At 42.4% G+C, this 23,028-nt stretch overlaps 1 protein-coding gene across 1 annotated transcript in view; it reads right to left on the bottom strand.

The window, feature by feature from the left end:
* camta1a (calmodulin binding transcription activator 1a) overlaps positions 1 to 23,028 on the bottom strand; it is a 296,881-nt gene that overhangs the window by 19,470 nt on the left and 254,383 nt on the right. The window contains exons 7-11 of the mRNA XM_039799528.1: positions 21,585 to 21,738; positions 16,986 to 17,126; positions 14,018 to 16,329; positions 8,129 to 8,255; positions 4,983 to 5,117 (exon numbers count right to left, since the gene is read on the bottom strand). Coding sequence (XP_039655462.1) covers positions 4,983 to 5,117; positions 8,129 to 8,255; positions 14,018 to 16,329; positions 16,986 to 17,126; positions 21,585 to 21,738 — 2,869 coding nt within the window. The remainder of the gene's footprint in view (positions 1 to 4,982; positions 5,118 to 8,128; positions 8,256 to 14,017; positions 16,330 to 16,985; positions 17,127 to 21,584; positions 21,739 to 23,028) is intronic.

Below are 23,028 nucleotides of genomic sequence, written 5' to 3' on the forward strand. Positions count from 1 at the left end.
AACCAAAATGCCAGGAAAGCAAATACTATTTTTGGTCTCTGACGGCGTCTTAGGGAGTCTTTAATATGCCCAAGCACTAGTCGTGATTCAGGAGTTGGCTACTATCAACGTCAACTCTCCGGTGCTCTGCAATGAGGCAGAGTCACATGAAACACTTGAAGGAAGCATGTGGCTAAAATAGACCATTTCTTTGAAACTCCGCTACAGCACAGACACAGCTGGACTACATTAAGACACAATAACTGAGCATGCGGGATGTTCAAAGAAACGTGTAACTGCAACTTCTTCTGGCATACACGAGAAAGGCACAGCATATGAAAACAGCCCAAACACAACACAACACAACACAGACACAACACATTACTAAAGCCATAGGTTGAACTTAACACTTCTAACCTTCTATCTTATTTTCCATTGGTAGAGTCCACCTCAAAGCCAAAAAAATACTGCCTCTTTTGTCTTTTAGGAAATGCAGGTATCATTCACAGGCATCCTGACCCAAAGTAGTCCAACCAAAGCTGCATTTCACTCAAATTGCAGCTTTGCCCCCACAGCCTCACGGTCAGACTACTGCATGGTGTTATACGGAGAAACAATAAAAATATATATCCTTGGTGTAGACTGAATCTCAATCTCAACAGAGCACTCGTCAACAATAGAACAAAGTGAGGGAAAAGAGCGACGTGAGGAGAGAGAGAGAGAGAGAGAGAGAGAGAGAGCGAGAGGGAGGGAGAGAGAGGAAGACCGCTCACTACTCTTCTTCCTCTAATAGCCCCCTCCTCCTCCTCACTTGTTTCACCTCACACACATACACACTTTCCTTGTGTTTCTAGTAGTCGCTGCTATCCCAGCCTGCAGTAAAATGACAAATACCGCTGCTAGGAGACGTTGTGCGCACGTGCCGCCGGTAAACAGACGCCCTAATTCCAGTTTGCCGCCTCCTCCTCGAGCCGCGGTCCTGCTCCTAAAAGCTCGCCCCTTATCGTATTATTATTGGTTATTTGGCCTGTTATAATAATAAGTATTGCTGATCAAATAGATCTACTCTGCTCGACGCGTGTGGCTGTTTATACGGTTCACTGTGCGCCTGCACGGAGTCTTTCCCTCACCGGAGAAAGTCGGTACAACCGTTCAAAACACGACTGGATTCGCCCTCTCCTAGCCTAGCTGCCGTCTGAAACTAAATCTCGTTCTGTTTGCGGTAGTTTACCATGTTTACCCAAACACGCCCACTCCGCTCCTGCATTATGTGTTCACGGTCTGCCGTTTGTCACGCCGGTGTAGTAAGGCTCAGAGTCAGTACTGTCAACACGCTCCCATCAACACTAACAGGCAGCCAGTATGCCGCTATGCGGGGCTGTCATTTGGCAGTTTCCAGCGAACCTCTCCCGGCTCGGGTCGTGGGATCTGAGCTCAGGGACTTATTGGGGCAGAAGATGAGTGCTCTGCAGCTCCGACAGTTTTTCTGTCCTGCCCATGGCTCCGTATACCTGCAGTGCTGCAGAGAAAAGCGCCCCTTCCCCCACTCTGCATTATGACAAATCAAGGCAGGCAGGCAGGCAGCTGTGCCATTAGCACATCATAGCACAGTGAGTCTTCCATGGGGGAACAAACTCACAAAGCTGTATAACACACCGCTGTGGACTTAGACAAAATATTGCACGTAATGTCAGCAGCCGATATCAAGTGACTGACCGCAGGGGTTAAGTAGCGTGAGTCTGTAGCGTTACAGTCATGAATCTGGTCACATTAGTGTTTTAAAAGTCGGAAACTAAATGGCTAGCTGTCATTATTCCGTTGGATGAGAAGCGCGTTTCGCTTCTCCTGTTGTGCCTCAAGACTGTGGACATAATCGATGTGATGACTGCACGTGCCCTAGTGATTACATTCTGCCCTACTTCTGAAATAAATGATGCAGTCTAGATATCATCGTGGAAACTGACTTTGTGTGGGATTACAAATGGCAAACAATGGCCAACAGATGGCATTTACTTTTGCGAGAAAAACTAAATCTATATGTATAGTAACCCTCATGAAGTTTAAAGTGCGCTCTGCGCCAGGGTCGCTGTCCACAGTGGGGTGATCCTGAAGCTGCTGATGGAGGAGCACTCATTTCTTGTAGTAACAATCCATCATGTGTGTGATTGGCACACTTACATTTTTCAAAGACAATCCATCCCTTTTGCTATGGCAAAAGGTTATCTCTCTGTCACACAGGTACACATAAACTCACCTGGTGCCACATCAGCTTGACATAATGTTAGATCATTTGCATACACAGGTATGGAACAAAGCACACTCACATTGCATGTTTATATTTAAACTGTACATTGTATGTCATATTCTGTTAAAGTATCACACAATCTCTGTGCACTTATTTGTGCTGTTTTGACAATACTGTAAGTGACTTGTGTCTAAATGAATGTCTCTATCAAATAATTGTTGGGACAAATGATTTATCAGTAGCTGGATGCAACAGAGATAATTTATTTTTACCTTTACAAATGAAAATTCCAATGCAGTCATTGATCTTTGTGGATCCCTACCTGTCATTGTCACCCTCAAATAGGAGACCACAGATTGCCACGAAACAAAAAATAGTGAGAGATGGCAGGCAAGGGGTTAATATAAGTAAGGTAATAGGGTGGGCTGTGTTTTCCCTGAGACAGTCAGCTCCTCCTTAACTGGTTCTGTGAATGGGCCAGTGAGGCAGTAGGGCATGAATGGCGGAGGGATCCACTGGTATTGCTGTGTATGGGAGCCGCCAGCTCTCCATTACTCACTCCCACTCCCTCAAGGGCTGTCTGCAATGCAGCTGTCCTGTGAGCCTGTGCTTCACCGTGGCCTACTTTATCCTGTCAATGCTCAAGCACTGCAGCAATGCTTCCCTGGCACTCACCTCGCACCCACGCACACACACACACACACACACACACACACACACACACACACACACACACACACACACACACACACACAACACACACAAACAAAGAGACAAAGACTTACATACTCATTACATTCTGGTGAACATGTCTACTGCAGGTCTTTGACTCACAGACTTAATTTGAATTTAAACAGAATGGAAATTTGCCAACTCTGCAGCATCTTTTGTTATATGTAGAAGACCTCTACAATGCTGATCTGAAAACAGTAAGGAGATCAGATCACACCAAACAATTTGCAAAGACTTATAAAATGTCCAAATTCTTCATTGCATTTGCACTGTTGTAAACACAATAGCTTTTCTATTGTAACATAAGCAAGATGGGACAATGAGACTTTCTCTCACTGAACTGACCTTAGAAAGAATCCCGCACACTGACCATTACGCAAGCAATTATTTATTTAGAAAATACGTTTCGGTCTTAGACCTTCATCAGGTAAATTCACACATTCACCTCAACCATAACCTTAAATTTTTTTAAGCTTATGGTTGAGGTGAATGTGTAAATTTACGGGATTCTTTCTAAGCTCCTGATCTGCTACCTTTGGTCACATCCTATGCATCTGCCCGACAAAAGAGGTGTGCAAAAGTTTTCCTACGTTGCACTGAACTGACCTTAAAATGACACTTTAAATACGACATGTGGTATTGGATTTGCACATCTCAGAACAAAAGACTGCAAAATGAAAGAGAAAATGTCTCACTCGCTTGGATAATACCAAGAGGGGCTGAGAAGCAAAAAAAACCTCAAGGATTTGAAATAGACTGAAAGCTCTTCCTGCATCTATCCCTCTCCATCGCACGAGCATATGCATGCACAGAACAGCCAACAGGAACACTCTGTCTCTCTCTGAAATGACCTGTGATTGGCAAAAGTCTCCCGTGACAGGCTGTGTTTTATAAAGTCTAAAAACAGAGCCAAGAGGAGGTGCAGGAGTCTAGTTTTCTCTCGGATCACTTGAATTACTCTATACTGAAAGATTATTATGGCATATTTGCCCAACGATGCCAAAAACAAATATATAAAAATATAGCATGTTTATGCACATTTGTAATAGTCTAATAAAATAATAATAATAATAATAATAATAATAATGAATCAAACTGATTCCTTCATTGCAATGGACTGTTCCACTGTATTATATCAGGCACAACTCTTACAAAATGTTTAACCAAAGATTCTATTAATTTTGTTCTTTAAGTACAGTGCTCCAATTCATTAATTTGGACAACAGAAGTTTGTAAAACAATAACATGGTATGATCATATCATAAAAATACAATTCCAATAAAAGTTGATAAAAATATTAAACTTCTGTCCAGTCGTATTACCAACAAAATGTGCTCTCCAACAACTCTTATTGCAAGGTTCTTACCTACACTCACTTACACTATCTCTACACATACTGTGTAAACAGCCAAATCAAGGATCTTGCCATGCCCGAGGACCAAAGAACCAGCATGTTTTATGGCTAGAAACACACAATTATATATCCAAGTCATTATCTTCTTGTTATCGTTCGAGCTTTGTAGCCCTGTCATTCTGATATATGAGATGTAAAAACATTAATCCCTGAATATTTGTGCAGCAGAAACATGACAATGAACAATGAACAATGTGTGAGTTAAACTGTCTACTTAATTGCTGTAAAACGTGCCTTTGCTATGTACATGGATAAAAAAAAAAAGTAAAAATGTCTCTTTTAGCAGTTTCCTAAGCATTTACCAATATTCCGCAGACTTGTTTTGCTCCAGGGAAAGCTAATGCACGTGAATGTGTAAGCTGTGACAAATTAGTTTAAAGCAAAGCTAGAGAGAGGATTTGTAATGCATGATGGTCCAGCAGATCATTAATAAAAATGAACTATTAAAATCAATAAGGCCACAGGAGATTTGGAGAGCCAGACAGAAGAAGAATTAGGATATACATAAAGAAGTAATGAGTAAAGAAAACAGAGAGGAAGAAATGTGAGCGGACAGATAGTAAGAGTCAGGACAAGGCACCAAAGCTAACATGACACGGAGGAGAGACCTACCATCCAGCGAGAGCCAGTCGTGCTGAGATGATGGCAGTGAAGGAAGAGCGCGGGCCTTGTACTCAAACACCACCGAGTTGGATATGATCTGGTTACTGACACCCACCTGCAGCGTCACCAGACCTGTGTCATGCGCTGGAGAGGGAGAGGATAATGAGAATCCAGCACATATAAAGTATACACAACAATGTCACTATTATGTGGCCAGATTTAACTGGCTCAATATTCCATGCATGACTACTGTCAGTGTAAATAAAAAAAATTACAATTTAGGGCTTAAATCACATCACTACATTAGAATAATATTAACATTATTTCAGCGACTCACATGATGCCACATGAGGCTTAACCTCCTACATCTTTAATTTATTTGACTAAATACATTTTTGACAGTTTGACAGACAGAGTAGCTTTTGACACAGGACTTAACAGTATGCGACAGCTAAAGACTGGTTTAGATCAGGATTGTTTTCACCCATTGTTACAAAATTTACTTGGACATTTAGTATTGTTATATTTAAATGTTATGTTAATTTAAAAAAAGCAATTAATTTACATTGATGGAGTGCTGGTATCATGTGGTTGTATCTGTGTGTACGTATGTGTGTGTGTGTGTGTGTGTGTGTGTGTGTGTGTGTGTGTGTGTGTACGCATATGGATGTGGCTATGTGTGTGTGTGTGTTTAGGATGCATATACAGTACAGGCCAAAAGTTTGGACACACCTTCTCATTCAATGCGTTTTCTTTATTTTCATGACTATTTACATTGTAGATTCTCACTGAAGGCATCAAAACTATGAATGAAAACAGATGGAATTATGTACTTGACAAAAAAGTGTGAAATAACTGAAAACATGTCTTATATTTTAGAGTCCTCAAAGTAGCCACCCTTTGCTTTTTTGATAGCGCTGCAAACACTTAGTGTTCTCTCAATGAGCTTCATGAGGTAGTCACCTGAAATGGTTTTCACTTCACAGGTGTGCCTGGTCAGGGTTAATTAGTGGAATTTTTTCCCTTATTAATGGGGTTGGGACCATCAGTTGTGTTGTGCAGAAGTCAGGTTGATACACAGCCGACAGCCCTATTGGACAACTGTTAGAATTCATATTATGGCAAGAACCAATCAGCTAAGTAAAGAGAAACGAGTGGCCATCATTACTTTAACAAATGAAGGTCAGTCAGTCCGGAAAATTGCAAAAACTTTGAATGTGTCCCCAAGTGCAGTCGCAAAAAACATCAAGCACTACAACGACACTGGCTCACATGAGGACCGCCCCAGGAAGGGAAGACCAAGAGTCATCTCTGCTGCTGAGGATAAGTTCATCTGAGTCACCAGCCTCAGAAATCACAAGTTAACAGCAGCTCAGATTAGAGACCAGATGAATGCCACACAGAGTTCTAGCAGCAGACACATCTCTAGAACAACTGTTAAGAGGAGACTGCGCGAATCAGGCCTTCATGGTCAAATAGCTGCTAGGAAACCCCTGCTAAGGAGAGGCAACAAGCAGAAGAGATTTGTTTTGGCTAAGAAACACAAGGAATGGACATTAGACCAGTGGAAATCTGTGCTTTGGTCTGATGAGTCCAAATTTGAGATCTTTGGTTCCAACCACTGTGTCTTTGTGCGACGCAGAAAAGGTGAACGGATGGATTCTACATGCCTGGTTCCCACCGTGAAGCATGGAGGAGGAGGTGTGATGGTGTGGGGGTGCTTTGCTGGTGACACTGTTGGGGATTTATTCAAAATTGAAGGCATACTGAACCAGCATGGCTACCACAGCATCCTGCAGGGACATGCCATCCCATCTGGTTTGCATTTAGTTTGACCATCATTTATTTTTCAACAGGACAATGACCCCAAACGCACCTCCAGGCTGTGTAAGGGCTATTTGACCAAGAAGGAGAGTGATGGAGTGCTGCGCCAGATGACCTGGCCTCCACAGTCACCGGACCTGAACCCAATCAAGATGGTTTGGGGTGAGCTGGACCGCAGAGTGAAGGCAAAAGGGCCAACAAGTGCTAAGCATCTCTGGGAACTCCTTCAAGACTGTTGGAAAACCATTTCAGGTGACTACCTCTTGAAGCTCATCAAGAGAATGCCAAGAGTGTGCAAAGCAGTAATCACTCAGAGCAAAGGGTGGCTACTTTGAAGAAACTAGAATATAAGACATGTTTTCAGTTATTTCACACTTTTTTGTCAAGTACATAATTCCATATGTGTTCTTTCATAGTTTTGATGCCTTCAGTGAGAATCTACAATGTAAATAGTCATGAAAATAAAGGAAACACATTGAATGAGAAGGTCTGTCCAAACTTTTGGCATGTACTGTATATATTTTTACTCCCGTGTTACACTGATCCCTAATATGAGTGTGTATGTGTGTTAATTTGTCTGGGAAGGAGGGGTGGTGCTTAGGTTTTGTTTTGTTATTTTATATATACACATCATCCCGCATTTTGTATATTTTGTGATTTTTCTCTTTTTGTTATTGTTGTCAAATAAAAAAATATAATATAACATATATAAATATATATAGATTAGCCTGCACTTTGTATATTTTGTTATTTTTTCTCTAAGTTCATACTTTTTGTTATTGTTATCATATAAAAAAACAAGTTGTAGTTTTGGTTGTAAACTTTGTGTGTTGTTTTCAATAAACATTTGATCGCAAAAAAAAGGAAAAAGGAAAAAGCAATTACTTCCCTTAAAAACAATGTGTAAAAATCTATAATAAATGCACAAAACATCTTGCTGGCCAGATCACCCGCATATTGTCAACCTGCAGGCTATTACTTCAAACAAATAAATGAAAGCTAATGATATGCATGATAGATACAATATATGTTTATTGGTACACAAAGAACTAAGCACCTCAACCCTTCCAATGCCCACCCTGAAAGCAATGACATAGAAAACATAAAATGAATGTAAAATGTATTTCTGATGATAGAAATTGGCCTTTTAGCTGAAAAACAAAAAAAGGAATTGCCAGTAGTAAAATCATCTCCTGAAAATCATCTTATGAATAATGGGATGGTGAAACCTCCTCATAAATGTCCCTTTTTTATGTGTGTGTGTGTGTGTGTGTGTGTGTGTGTGTGTGTGTGTGTGTGTGTGTGTGTGTGTGAGCACTCTCCTGTCCTACCTGGGCAGTAGCAGCGCAGCACCCCTGGTTGGATGAGAGAAGCTGGGACTGAGATCTGGTCAAACAGACAGCTGTAGTTTGAGCTGGCCTCTTGCCAGGGCCCAGTGATCAGCACCTTAACTCCACCCTGAAAAGAATGGCACATGGGTAAAACAAACTTATATTAGCCTACAATTACCAAGTCAGGTTTAAGTATCATTGCTTACATTATTTGTTGTTTCTCTGCCATCTAGCGTGCAAAGATAAGAATGACACAGAGGTACAGAAAACAACTCTGATACTGATCTCTGCTGCCATCATGTGGATACGCAGAATCATTTCACTAAATGCATTTTTTTAAAGCACGCAACATTAAAATATTGTGTTGCCCTCCAGAGGTTGGAGGAGGGTATTACTGCTAACAACATGAGTGTAATACTGTAGACTGTACGTTACATGATGTCAAAGGGGAATTTGATAAATAATATATTAAGAGGTCTACATATTTTCAGTCAAATATTTAATTAAAATGTTTTGTTTTAGAACTCAAACTTCATCTATAATTCTGCTCGTCTCTCAACTGTTTCATGTTACGTTTATATGTCAAACTTTCAGCTGATGCTAGATGCTCTTGTCCAGACAGATTTATCCAAAAGGCAGAGCAGCATTCCATTATGCTTATACACTTCCTCTACTGTGAGTCGTGGTATATTTGTCAAATTTAAAACCCAGGCCTCAAAAGTATTTGCAGACATGAAGTCCTCATCTTAATCTGAAAAGTAACATTTCACATAACCATGCTTCTTCCATTTTCCTTACTTTTGATACAATCAACCACTTTCTTTTTCTGTAAGTATTCTCCTATATGGACATAATTGCTTTGACTGCTGTACTCAGTCACTCCTACAGTGGATCCCAAGTCAGTCTTTCCAACTTGTGGATCTCTCTATTAATTCCAAGACATTATTGCTGCTGCAATAAATATTTTCAAAGGATATCTGTCATTCCCAAATCAGTTTGAGAAGTTTTAATGGCCATTTTGACACTTTTGTTTGCCTCTGCATGGGAAAACTTGCTATTGGAATACAAATGCAAGGACATAGGTATATACAGTATATATACCTATGTCCTAGGAGCTGCAGACACTACTGCACACTTCATATATGTATGTATATATATATATATATATATATATATATATATGTATATATATATATATGTATATATATATCTATACACTACTGGTCAAAAGTTTTAGAACACCCCAATTTTTCCAGGTTTTTATTGAAATTCATGCAGTTCAATGTCTTATTGTACTCTGAAATGAAAGAATAGAACAAATGAACAATTTAAGTTAAAAAAGAAATCATGGAATCAATTTATAAACCCAAATGTATTCTAAATGTTTGACTCATCAAAGTAGCCCCCTTTGGCATGCTACAATGGAAATTAAATATTCTTCAGAAAGTTATTCCCAACTCTGTTGCAGGAGTTCCCATAAATGTGTGGCACTTGTAGGTTGCTTTGCTTTCACTTTTCTGTCCAGTTCATCCCAAACCAGCTCAATGGGGTTTAAGTCTGGTGACTGTGCTGGCCACTCCATGTTTTTAAGCTTACCATCTTGTTCTTTTTTGCTAAGGTAGTTCTGGCATAGCTTGGACTTATGTTTTGGGTCATTATCTTGCTGTAGGATGAACCCCTGACCAACTAGGCGCATACCAGAGGGTACTGCATGGCGCTGCAAAATGTTGTGGTAGCCGTTTTGGTTCAGGGTGCCTTTCACTCTGTACAAATCACCGACCCTGGATCCAGCAAAACAGCCCCAGATCATCATGCTTCCTCCTACATGTTCAGAGCTGTATAGTAACGAAGTAGAACTACTTCACTACTCTACTTAAGTACTAAAAGGCTGTATCTGTACTCTACTGGAGTATTATTTTTTTCTCCTACTTCCACTTTTACTTGAGTACATATTTTCGATGAGTTTAATACTTTTACTCCGATAAATTTTTTATGTGCTGCATAGTTACTCGTTACTGTTGTGAATTCCTCACACTACGGAGGTTAGTGGAGGTTACAGTGTGTGTAGTTACGTACGATAATTACGTAAGTTACGTAAGAAATCCCTGAGATTTGTTTCTTTTCATTACGGTTGCCCGTTCAGAAGTCAGAGACAATGAAAGTTTGTACTCTTTCTATTTAGTTATTGTTGCAGCAGAGTAATCTATTAGTAGTAGTAGTAGTGAGTAGTGAGTGAGTACTGAATGTTAAACGTTTGACCCTGTGATGTGAAGCTGCTAGTTTATCTGTATTTTGCTAGCTTACTAAATTTACACTACATAACACATTTTATTTCAGTATTTGTTAATAAGTGATTAATAGCCCACTGTTGTATCAGATAATAGTAGTTATAACAGCTGTGACATTAATGTACCTTTTGGGGTTTATTTCAGAAACTTCCTTCATATCCAGCAATGTACAACTTGTGAATACCATGTAAAAAGTTGAACTCCAACAATATGATATTCAAAATTTGACTGCTTTCTTTATTAACTAAATAACACAATACGTGTACTTTTACTTTTAGTACTTGAGTAGTACATTTTAAAATAAACTACTTGCAATACTTAAGTACAAAAAATGTTGAATACTTTAGTACTTCTACTTAAGTGGGATGCTTAAAGATCACTTCAACTTCTACTCAAGTCACTTTTTTGATAGAGCACTTGTACTTTTACTCAAGTATGGGTCTCTAGTACTTTATACACCTCTGTCCATGTTTGACAGTTGATGTCACACACTGAGGAACCATCCTTTCACCTACTCAACGGCGTACAAAAATCCTGCGTGATGAACCGAAGATTTCAAATTTTGATTCATCAGTCCATAACACCTTCTTCCAGTCTTCAATAGTCCATTGACGATGTTTCTTGGCCCAGGCAAGCCTCTTTTTCTTATTCTGACGTCTTAGCAATGGCTTTCTTGCTGCAACTCGACCTATCAAACCTGCAGCTCGAAGTCTTCTCTTGACAGTTGAAACTGAGACTTGCTTATTACGACCACTATTAAGCTGTGCTTGAAGCTGTTGTCCTGTGAGCCGCCTATCACGCAAGCTGTTGATTCTCAGAAACTTCTCTTCTGATTCTGTTGTGGCTTTGGGTCTGGCAGACCTCTTCCTGTCACAGTTTCTCCCAGATTCTAAGTGCCTTTTGATGGTGAAAAATACTGTACTCACTGACACCTTGACTTTCTTCGCAATTTCTCCGTAGGAAAGACCAACATTCTTAAGTGTTATATTATGTTATATATATATATATATATATACATATATATATATATATATATATATATATATATGTATGCAAACTATAGATTACACTTTTTTTTAACCCAAACAATATAAAGAAGAGGTCGCAGTATGTTTTTCAGCCCCGAGTAGTGTCTGCAGCTCCTAAGGGGCCAGTATACTTCATCATCAGAAGTGCTTGTGCTTGTGCTTGCTTGGAGGAGGGTATTACTGCTGACAACATAATTGTAATACTGACAAGACATGATGTAAAAGGGAAATTTGATGCGCAATATATTAAGAGGTCTACATACTTTTGGTCGATGTCAGTTTTTATGGCAAAAGTCCGTCTTTCCAAGTTGTAGATCCCTTCAAATAATTTCATGACATTTTTGCAGCTGCAAGAAATATTTTCAAAAGATATCTGTCATTCCCAAATCAGTCTGAGAAGTTTCAATGGCCATTTATTTTCCTCTGCATGGGAAAATTTGCTATTTGAATACAAATGCAAAGGCATAGGTACATATATGTGCCATACATTACAATAATCATCCTACATGTGCAATATTTTACCTGTCCTAAGTGTTTTATGTCTTAAATTATTCTTAAATTATTTATTCTGTTTTAGTTGTATGTATCCTTTATCTCTTGTGTTTATCTCTAATACACATTTTCACAATGTCATTGTATGGGTCTCTGTGAAATGATTAATAAAGGTTAATCTTATTTTATATATAGGCAAATTATGGATTAATTTATTTTTAACCCAAACAATATAAATAAGAGGTAGGAGTGTGCTTGTCGGATGGTCGAATAGCTTCGGAAACGCCCTCCCCCCACACCTTTCCAATGTCGGATAATGGGGCTGTGTCCGACCACTTCTGTTTCGATACACTCTGTGCTGGTGGCGACAAAGTGCTATCTAGCTACAAAAACACTACGTCAAATTTGAAGAACCATTTGGAGTCGCAGCACTGCAGTCAAACTTACAGAGCAAGTCCCAGCAGGTGGTGCGAAGCAGAGAGCAGGAGCCCCCCCCCACCACCCAAACAACGAAAGCTGGACTTCGGTGCAAAACAAGTAAGTGGGGGAGAGTTGAAGAAGTTGGTCTGGCAGTATGTTGTAGCGGAAATGCTGTCCTTAAACACCGTTAACTCGCTCTCTTTCGTGCCATAATAAACCAGATCCCTACTACTAGCAATGCCGAGCTGCCTCACAGTAAACCGGTTGTCATTTTTATGTTGAGGCTGTGGGGGTGTTGTTGGCAGTTGCTGAATGTAACTAATAAAGTAACTTGTAATCTAACTTCGTTACTTTTAAAATCAAGTAATCTGGAAAGTAACTAAATTACTTTTAAAATCAAGTAATCTGGAAAGTAACTAAGTTACTTTTTTAAAGTAACTGTGACAACACTGCATAGGACCGTTAATATTATATACGTATATGTATACGTTATAGGATAATCAGAGCCGCATGAAACTTTACAACCCCAAACTAGAGACCTAGGCCATTCAGCGGATGCATGGCTTTCCTAAGTATATTGACAATACGAGGGTTTCTAAGCAGTTTCCAGAATCCAATTACAGAAAAATTCAATTCTTACAGAAATCTCCAAATGTCAAAAGTGTTAATACCAAATCACAGCATGGGTTTTTCTATGGTGTTCCTCAAGGTCTTGGTGTCTTAATGTGTTTTTTTTGGAGAGATTTCCGATTAAAAAAATGGCTAAAGTTTGCACCAAATCTGTGTAACAAATGATATCAACCTGAAAATTGCTGCAATAACTTATGAGACATATGTGAGAATGGGAATGGCCATCATACACTTCCATTGTAATGTCCTAAGCCCTTATACACAATTTATTTTAATGAATTAATGAATATTTCTTATTTCTGATTAACGACTAAAACTTACTTGACACTCAGTGTTGAGCTGCATCTCAAATTAGTCCTCATATCACAGCTTTCAGATGGTATAGACCACTTCTATGTGGCATATACTGCTGACCTTTTATCTACCTCTGAACATCCCCCCGCCCCCCCCCACACCCCTCTAAAAATAGGGGGTGGAATGCTAAGAGGTTAAGTCTGGCTGTTACATATCTAGCTGCACATTATCTAAACCCCTTCACTGTAACTGGAAATGGTGAAGTTTCCTGACCTGTCCAATAAAATAATTGTAAATTCATAAGAATCCAATGGACAACAGCAACAGTTTAGTTAAAAATTACCTTTGATTGTACTTCTTCTTCATCTTCTTCTCAAGTCTCTCTATTTTGTTAATCTCAAAATAAATAGTGTTCATAATTGTGCTAAACCTAACCTATGTACCTATGTTTTCCTTTGTATTCTTGTGTCTTTTATTTATATATGTATTTCATTTTATTGTGAAGCACTTTATAATTTTTATTTGTGAAAGTGCTATATAAATTAACTTTACTTACTTACTTATTTGAAACCTGTTGGGCTGCTCTAGTTCAAAATGCAGAAATGAGTCTTAAAAATCAGTTCTCATGAACCAACGTTACAGCACTGGCTGGTACATAAAATGTTATAACCAGACAGAATGATTGCCAAAAAACAAACAAACACTGGTTGTGAAAAATAAAGAGCCCTGTCACTCACCTCGGGGTAGGACCACTCAGGGGAGTAGTCAGTGACCATGAAGAGCCGGCCCGTGGCCTGAAGCATCCCCAGAGCCCCCTGGGCTACAGCTGCAGACACCACCTCTGCTACATTCATGTAGGACAATGAGCCTTGATCTCCTGCGTTTCCCGCTGCTCCAGCCCCTCCACTCAGAGACTGGGGGCTGCAGCAGGGTTGAAGGCAGAGCTCTGAGGGGCTGTAGCCAGAGCCCCTGGCCCCTCCATCTTCCTGGCCCTGCTGGGGGGCCCCACCAGCTGTGTTCTGACTATCAGAACTGTGGGATGTGACAAGCTGGTGAGCATATAGGGCCCCTCCAGCTGACATGGTGGCTCCACTGCCATCCACTGAGATGAAGTCATTGATGAGGTCAGAGAACTGGTTACCAAAAGAGATGTCAAAGTGATCCAGACTGATCTCCATGCCGGTCCCTCCTGCTCCTCCGTTACTGGCCGCTCCACCCAGGCCTTGGTGGCTTCCGACAGCGTTGTAGAGTCCCTGGACCATACTCGTGCCTTGGAGGAGAGGCTGCAGCTGCTGTTGCTGCTGGGAGTGGTTGCTGCCATCGCTGTTGTTGTTGCCATTGTGAATTGCTACTCCTTCTCCTGCACCTCCAGTCCCTCCTCCGCCCCCGTCCGAGGCCTGTTGCAGGTAGTGCTCTGCGCCCTCGCCGTTTCCTGCACCACAGGCCTGAATGTGGTCTCCTGGCTTGAGTAGATTATCAGCTCCGTTCTCAGTGGCTCCGGCCTGAGCTGAATTGACATTGCCCGGTTGCTCTAGACCCACCACCTCCTCATGCTCAGTGCCCAGCCCAGGAAAGCTCCCCTGGTACTGTAGCAGCTGGAGAGAGCCAGCCTGGCCAGGCCCCTCTGTGGGTGAGCCTCCATTGCAGTTGGCCCTGTGCTGGCTCTGGTGGGCCTGGTGGTGATGGTGGAGGTGGCCGTTGCTGCCAGGGGAGTCCGTCTTCACCACTTGCAGCCCCATATAAGCCCCAGAGTCATGGGAGTTGTGCTCCATCAAATGTGTTTTCTGGCCCATGCTGGGCCTCCCCTGCTGGGCCTGGCCGGTCTGAGAAGAATCCTGGAGGAAGAAGCTGGGTGAACGGTTCTGGTGTTGCATGTGAGGACTGGACATGGCCTGACCATAGCTCACGGTGGTAGCGCTGGAAGTATAGTCCTGCTTGGCATCAATAGCACTGAAATCCATCTGCTCCAGGGTGGTGCTGGGACTCAGCCCCCCACCAGAAGGAAGCAGGGAGCCTGCTGCTGTCAGAGTAAGGCTACCCTGGCCTGAACCAGCACCAGATGACACAGACACCCCGCTGCTACAGTTCACTACTGGCCCCACCTGGTAGCCACTCTCCTGGGCCAGCTGCTGCTCAAAGGATGTGTCTTCTGTCTTGATATTCTTTACCAAAGCTGAGCTGAAGGTGTAGCCATTGTCTGACATGGGAGGGGAGCGCTGCAGACTGCCGTTGGTGCAACTACTGCCACCGGAGGAAGATGAGGTTGAGGAAGAGTTGCCCTCCGTCTTCATTGCACTGCCTCCATAGGTCTGGCCCTGTTTGGGGTTGTTCAGGAAGCAGTCCGGGTCAAAGTTCATATTGGTCTCTGGGATTTTGATGCTTCCAGCGTCCAGACTGCTGGACAGCACCAGTTCCTCAGAAACCCCAGCTGAAGACAGCATGGCCAGGCTGTCTCCTGCCGCGGTAGTCCCAGGTTCCCCTACTCCTCCACTGGGGAAGGCAAATTTGTGACGATCAGAGGTCACAGACAGCACCAAGCCCTGTGACGTGGCATCTGCACCCATCAGGTGAGTGTTGGGACCCCCGGTTGGAGACATGCTGTAGACAGGGTCTCCAGTGACCTCAGACATAAAGACACTCTGGGACAGGCCAGACATGACAGAGGCCACGTGGCTCATCCCTGTCACCACGGGGCTGTCAGCCATGTCTGGGTCGCTGTTGAGGCCGCTGCTGATGGACACAGGGGAGTTCTGTGTGGTGTCAGGGACCTCAACCTGGTTGGTGGATGACACCTCTGTGCTGTTCTGGTGCAGCAGGACGGGCTTGTGGACTTTGCCATTGCGTTTCTCCCTGGCACTGCCCCCTCCGCCTCCTCCCCCAGAGCTTTTGCCTCCGCCATGGGCACTGTGCTCGGTCTTCCCCTCCGACACATCGTTGTTTTGTACCTCAGAGTGAGCACTGCTGTAGCCCCCTGAGCGGGGGTCCACCTTAGGGGAGATTATGCGGTGTTTGGCGCTGTTGCATTTGTGGTGCACACTGCTCCCAGCACCTATATGAGGACAAACAGAGAAAAATAGGTTGAGGATTTGGATGGGTAAGGGGGGGGGGGTGTTACAGAAAGGGGAAAACGAAAAGACAAATACACACTATTGATTTTTGTATACCTAAGAATTGGGCAAGGAGTAGAGACAAAAGATGAATGATCTGTTTGTTTTTGTATTTATTAGTTTGTGAAAGACGATTTTCTCCAGGGATGATCAAACTAGCAATTCTTTTTAGTATACATTGAGTTTTGCAAGGCTTGTTACCTTAAGTGATCAGAAATAAAAATGCAACTGGGGGTTATCCAGAGTAATTTGTTTTAGAAATTAGAAAACCACTGCTCTACATGCTTTTCCTGAGTGACAGCCTATAGTGGAATTACACAGCTGAAAATATTTGATTGATTAGCATAACATTCGGGAACAGCTGGGCTCTTTCAGATATGGCCCTGACACGATTATCAGTAAAAAAAAAATAATAAAAAAGCCAATAACCCTAAAAGTCAATTTCACTATAAATCGCCTACCAATAAAAGACTTCAACCACCTTCTCTGATCTACCATATAACAAACAGTATCTTTATGGCCTTTTTTGTTTCTCTTGCTGAATTTTCCAGATCTCGCTTGAGAACAAACTCCCTCCCACCCACCCACTAGCCCTTACCCAGGGTGCCCGTGCAGAGGCAGTTGTGAGTCCGGGGAGGTGGCTTAGTTTGGTGGCTGTCCAGAATCTGTTGCACTAGCTGCTCCACTGAGAAGCCAGAGCTGCTGTTCCCATTGCTGCAAGTCCACTTGATGCCATGAACTGCCGGGAGAGAGGAGGAGACAGAGATGTCAGCTAGCCCAACAGACCACCAGCCACGCCAAGCCCCCGCCCGACCTCTGCCTTTCCTGGTCAATCTGCCAGTATACATCATGCTGCTCACTGCTCACCTCTCTAAAATGTCAAAGTTACCATGGTACAATAGAGAAATTCATATTTCAGTTTATTCCTGAAGAGAAACAAACAACCCACTGACTGGCCTCAGGAAAAAATGGTACTGTAGTTTCATTAGTAGAATTTGAGTGGCACTACATTGAAATATAACTATATATAATAACTCTTAACTCCAATATCCTTTCTGCTTTTCTCTGTGTCTTGTTTCCTTAATCCAGAATTGAACAGTTACTTTTCTCTAGTCTCTCCTTACTGTACATGTGCACTTTCTGTACTGCACTGCTCATTCTCTATTGTGCCTCTTTCCCTCCCATGTGTCAGTGTCTGGTGCCCCTCTGTGGCCTCCTCTCTGTGAGTGCTGATGAAGGAGACGGCAAGTGCAATCCTTCCACCTTCACCCCGACCTATGACTCTGTTCTGACGGTGAAAGCGTCTAGTGAGGACCGTCACCTAGATGCTGCTGGATCTGCTGCTGCTGCACCAAGGAAAAAAGAGAGCCTTTCTCCTGTAAAGCTTCACTCTCTGCCTCAGTCACACCTCGCTAGCAACTCCTAATACTTTCCATCGCTCCACTTGCTAACCAGCAACCACTATTGATCAGATGGTGGTTTTAGTGGCTGAAAGGTAGTAGGAGCCACCACTGAGAAAAAAGTTAATATTTGAGAATTGAAGCATATTTAGACGAACAAACAAAATAAAGCCTGCTTTAATTCAAGTTCCCTTCACTTCAGTACCTGTTTTGGTTAAATATGCAAGAGCGAGATATATAAAGAGAGTCAGGTTTAAAAACAGCCAGAATTTGCTTAGTGCATGTCTGTTTGCATATGAGATAAAAGGAGATGAAAACAGCGTAAGAGGGGTGAGGCCGGTAATGCAGATTAAAGACAGAGCTATTCGAGGCAAAGTGAAAAAAAGCCGGGAAACAGAATTGGATGACTGTGATAGGGATCTAACTTGAAAGCTTTAAGATCCTTTGGCAGATAACAGGCTGGTCACCAGCAGATGTCAGTAGAACTGCTGTGATCAAGCTGAGATCATACGCTCCACAGACAACTCACTGTGGCAGGTTATAGAAACATAAACAGGGTTCAGTTTTGATCTGTTACAAAGTCAGATTTGTTCAGCCATTAATCTGGAGTGAGCGAGCAAGCAGAAAAAAAGATTGGACACCAAATGTGACGGGAACGTTTCTTCAATGTCACTGTAATTACTGCACATATAATTGTGTCTGTCTGGAGATCCCATTAGACAGTGTGGCTTGAGTCACCATTCACCTCCTGACAGTGTGTAATGCAAACAGTACAAATTAGATGATTCTAGCAATACTGACACAGAGATGATAGGGCCACAGGAATACTAAAAACGCTGTCATGAATCCCCTTCTGTGACAAAGCCAGTAGGGAGGCTGCGGGACAGAAGAGCATCCGTTCTGCTGATCCGACCCAGAAAGGGTGACAGAGCAAGAGTGAGAGCCTAATGCAACAGCTTACATCCACAATGTAGTGCCATCCCTATTTGTCCAAACAATCTTGTCTCCCCTCCACCCTGATCCCTCATGCCAGAATTGCCTCTGCCTCATCGAGATGGACGTCACCACCAGAGGCTCTGGGTTGTTGACGTAAAGTTACCACCGTGTCTGCCTGTCTGATCTTCTCACTGAGGGTTATGTTCCAAAGCAGACATGACAGGAGCAGTGCCACTAGGTTTAATCCCAGTGGCAGCAACAGCAGAGGCACCAACAACAACCCAGTCACATCACCATCCTGATGACTGCATCCTGTCATGAGCAGCATCACACAGCCCTAATGACAAACACAGTTGATGTGTAGGACACACGCATATCCCATCTAGTTGCCTCTGCACCATCGGGCACTATATGGGACAGTGGAGTACAATAGTTTACATGATGGCCAGCCCTGTCTGTCTTGCCTTGGTCTGTTCTTCTCCAGCCCTGGCTGTCTAGCCTGGAGACAGGCCCTCTGTCTGTCTGAGTGTTTGTTAAAGCCGCTCATGCGCTATCTGTCAGCAGGCTAGGGGCATAGCTGGGGAGAGTGCTGCGTGTTTATAGCATTAGACCAAAAGAGTGAATCAAGCTGGCTGCCTTGTCCATGCAACTGTAGCGTGACTGAGTAGTGATGCCACTCTCTTACCCTCCTCTTCACTCCCTTGCTGCTTCTCTATCTTATCAAACACCAAAGGGTGTTAAGGAAGAAGGTCAAACAAGACCATGTTTCACAGGGATAATATTTGAACTGCCGTGTATGAGCATCTGTGCATGTGAAAGTTTTTGTGACCAAGAGCGTGTGTGTGTGTGTGTCGTGCACAGAATAAGCTCAACTGATCCATGAAATCCACATTTTTCTTTGTTTTGTTTTTTGTATCATTAGAGGTGTCAAATGGTTTGTGCACTGAAATATCGTGAAGAGAATAACAAAAGGGAAGAGCAAGACGGAAGAGGGCAATTATATCGCAAAAGATGACAATGCTCTGGGAAAATAACTATTTGACATTAAACTAAGGGTTCGTGTGCTGACATAAATCAGCTCGCGATATAGCAACCATAATGGTTATTTAATAAACATTTCTGAACATACAGGCACCCATACCGCATATGACCCAGTGCCAAACATACTGTACTGTACATCCATGCAATCTTGCATTCTGCACTCAATACTTAAACTACAAAGTTTGATGGTTTTGAACATTCCTGATGAAGCAAAAAAAAGTATGGAAATCTGTCCTGCTAGTTTATCTATACAACCTCTGAGGAATCCAAGCTGTATACAAATAAATTAGCCATAGCACTGCACACATATGATAACATTCCTGTGCATTGCAATTAAGAAAAAAAAAACAAATCTACTAAAAGATATGTTGCATTTTCTAAGATATAGGTCAGTCTGGGAATAAATTTACTGTATGTTAAGAGCTAATGTATAATTTAAGATTAAATTATGCATGGATAATACAGCATGACTTCGTCACAAGTCCTTGCTCCCTACATTGGGATGGGGGTTGCTATCTCACAGGACCACTAGATGGCAATGTTGCTCCATCACTGAGCTTGTGTTGACATGCTGGCTGTTCCAGGGAAAAGAGAGAGGGATAGAGGGGAGAAGAAAGATTGAAAGCAAAGAAGAGAAGAGAAATAAGCAGAAGAGCTTTTTTGTGTGCTTTTTATGTAGCCCCCTCATGTAGCCTGGCAGCTAGAAGGCATCTCACACTCACCCTTTTTTGTCCCAACAACTCCCAAAGTTAATGACTTTACATATTACTGCAAATGGTGCTTGGTTTTTACATTAAGCCACAGATCTAATGATTACAGTAGGCCGTTGTTGTTCAGTGGCTGTCCTGAGGTAAAGTTTTATGTTAAAATATGTCCTAAAAATTATAGCAAGCAGAGCAGTGAAGAGGATAACAATACAGTATAGCCAAGACCTCATTGATGATGGTCTGGACTGCCTTGTCAGTATGCAGCCAGTATGCGCGTGTGCTTGTAAAGCTGCTGACACATTCTTCTTTACCTGGCCACATCTCCAATAATTGGCCATCGGAATATCAGTCACAGCCCTGCTGGACCTGCCAGACACACCCGAATGACAGTGTGGTTGTTAAAGGTATCTTAATAGCTGTCTGAAAGATTTCCAATGCCCTACAAGGTACCTATTTGGCTATTATCATCATCAGACAAACCCTGACTTTTTCCAAAACATTGCCTTAATCTTTAGGCAGGTCCAGAGACTCATAAAAACACATAGTGCACCTCACAGAACATTAGTAAAGTTGATAACAACAGGGATCAATCCATTGTGGGGGGAGAGAAACAGAAAGAGCCAGAGGAGGGGTGGAGGGGGGATTTCTGGTGAGTCAGACATTCTTGCTCCCGCGCACTAACATGAATCAATAACCAGTTTGCTGGCCTCCTCTGCCTTGACTTCCTTCCTGGGCCAGAGAGGAGGCGCACTCTCAGCCTGGCCAGAGTGGTGCCAGAGGTCTAGGGGAAGAGCTGAACTTTGACCCGTAACTAGCGGATGGCTCCAGGAAGAGCACATACTCATATAACAGTGTAGGAACATTGGCCGAAGATGCTGTCTGACTGAGTTAGTCAGACATCATCTTAGTGTACCAGCTCTCAGCAAATAGGACTTGACATCATATCCTCAGACAAAAACAACAACCACTATGTTTAGTCTTCCATGCGTGTAGACATATAAAAACTATAAGGGCCTTTTTAGAGGAGACGGCAACTGTTTATATTAAAGGTTATGAACAAAAGTTAAGACTGGGTCGACAAGAATTTATGAATGGGATTATTTAATTACTCACACATGGGCTTGAGCTGGCCGATCAGCTCCTCCTTCGTCCACTTGGCCCACTCCTTCTTGTCTGTATTGATGGAGCACAGAATTGGACCGCATGGTTTCCCACAATCCTCAATAGCTGGAACATTCAAATAGTGGACGAGAACAATATCAGGATTCTGCGGAGCAAAGAGAGAGGGAGGGAGGGAAGGGGAATGTTAGACGAGATGACTTTATGGATAGTCTGTCTGAGAGCATGGTTTCTTGAAGACATAAATGCAAAGAGTAGTAGCGGCGCACACTGTGGCTCGGCTGTGAGGGCTTTTAGGTGGAACATGCCAGCTGGTCGGTGAGAAGTAAAATGTTGCTGAACAATTAACACTGGATGGTAACCCTCACACACACAACAGAGCCGAGGAAGAGAAGAGTAAATGCACAACCCAAAACACAATCAGGGAGTAGACCAAATCTGGGATCAGAAATCTGCAATAATCTCACTCGCTATGTGACTATCGCTATCGCCAAATGTGTCTGTTTGGATGTGTACACTAGTGTGTGTCATTTACATGCATATTTGTGTGTGCATATGTGTGATAATTACAATGTGTGCTCATGTAACACACTTATGGCATTTTGTCAAGTCCTCCCACATGGTGAGTTGATGCCCTCAATTAACTCTGCCTGTATTTACCAAGTCAAAACTCAACAATTTGCTGCCTGAAAATTGTTACTGGGTTACCTCGGCAAATTCCCTAAATTGACAGCTTATGAATAATAGGTAGCATTTAAAGGAATGTTGTGTTGGCGTGAATAACATCAATTTGCTTCTGTAATCATGAAAAGCTTTGATTACCGAGCAGGGCAAAGGCTCTCACAAGGAATGTTCCAGTCCTTATCGGTTCCAATTTATTATAAACATCCGGATGCCACTAAGCTCACACAAACTTAACACACAAATTAAGTACAATATCCCTATGGTGACACATAAGATAGAAATAAAAGCTAAGCAGCCAAGGTATACAGTTTTCATCAGATGAAAAACACAAGTAAAAGGACACACAGCACCCTACTTACACGCATGTACTTGCATCTAAATAAGAAGCAAGAATAGACAAACCAACAAACACCTTGATAGAGAAAAATGCTGTGACAACACATGTGTGACAGCAGTTTGAAGCTTCATCAGTACTAAGTGGCAAATAAATCAGGGTGCTGCTACTGTAGGTCTGTGCTCCCTCTCAGTGTGTTCCATTAATCTACGACTACACCCCCCTCTCCCTCCCTCCTTCTCCCCTTTCATCAGACAGGGGTGTGGTTGGGGGCAAACAGATCCAAAGAAACAATCATTTCTTTGAAAAATCTCCCAAACGTACCAACAACTACCCCCCCCATTTGAATGGGTTAGGGCAGCCACAGTAGTGGAACAGCAAAAACTAGTATGTAAAGCAGTCTCTGGAGGACAGATGACC

Source organism: Perca fluviatilis, chromosome 5, assembly GCF_010015445.1.
Source record: "Perca fluviatilis chromosome 5, GENO_Pfluv_1.0, whole genome shotgun sequence".
In the NCBI taxonomy this organism is placed as follows: domain Eukaryota; kingdom Metazoa; phylum Chordata; class Actinopteri; order Perciformes; family Percidae; genus Perca; species Perca fluviatilis.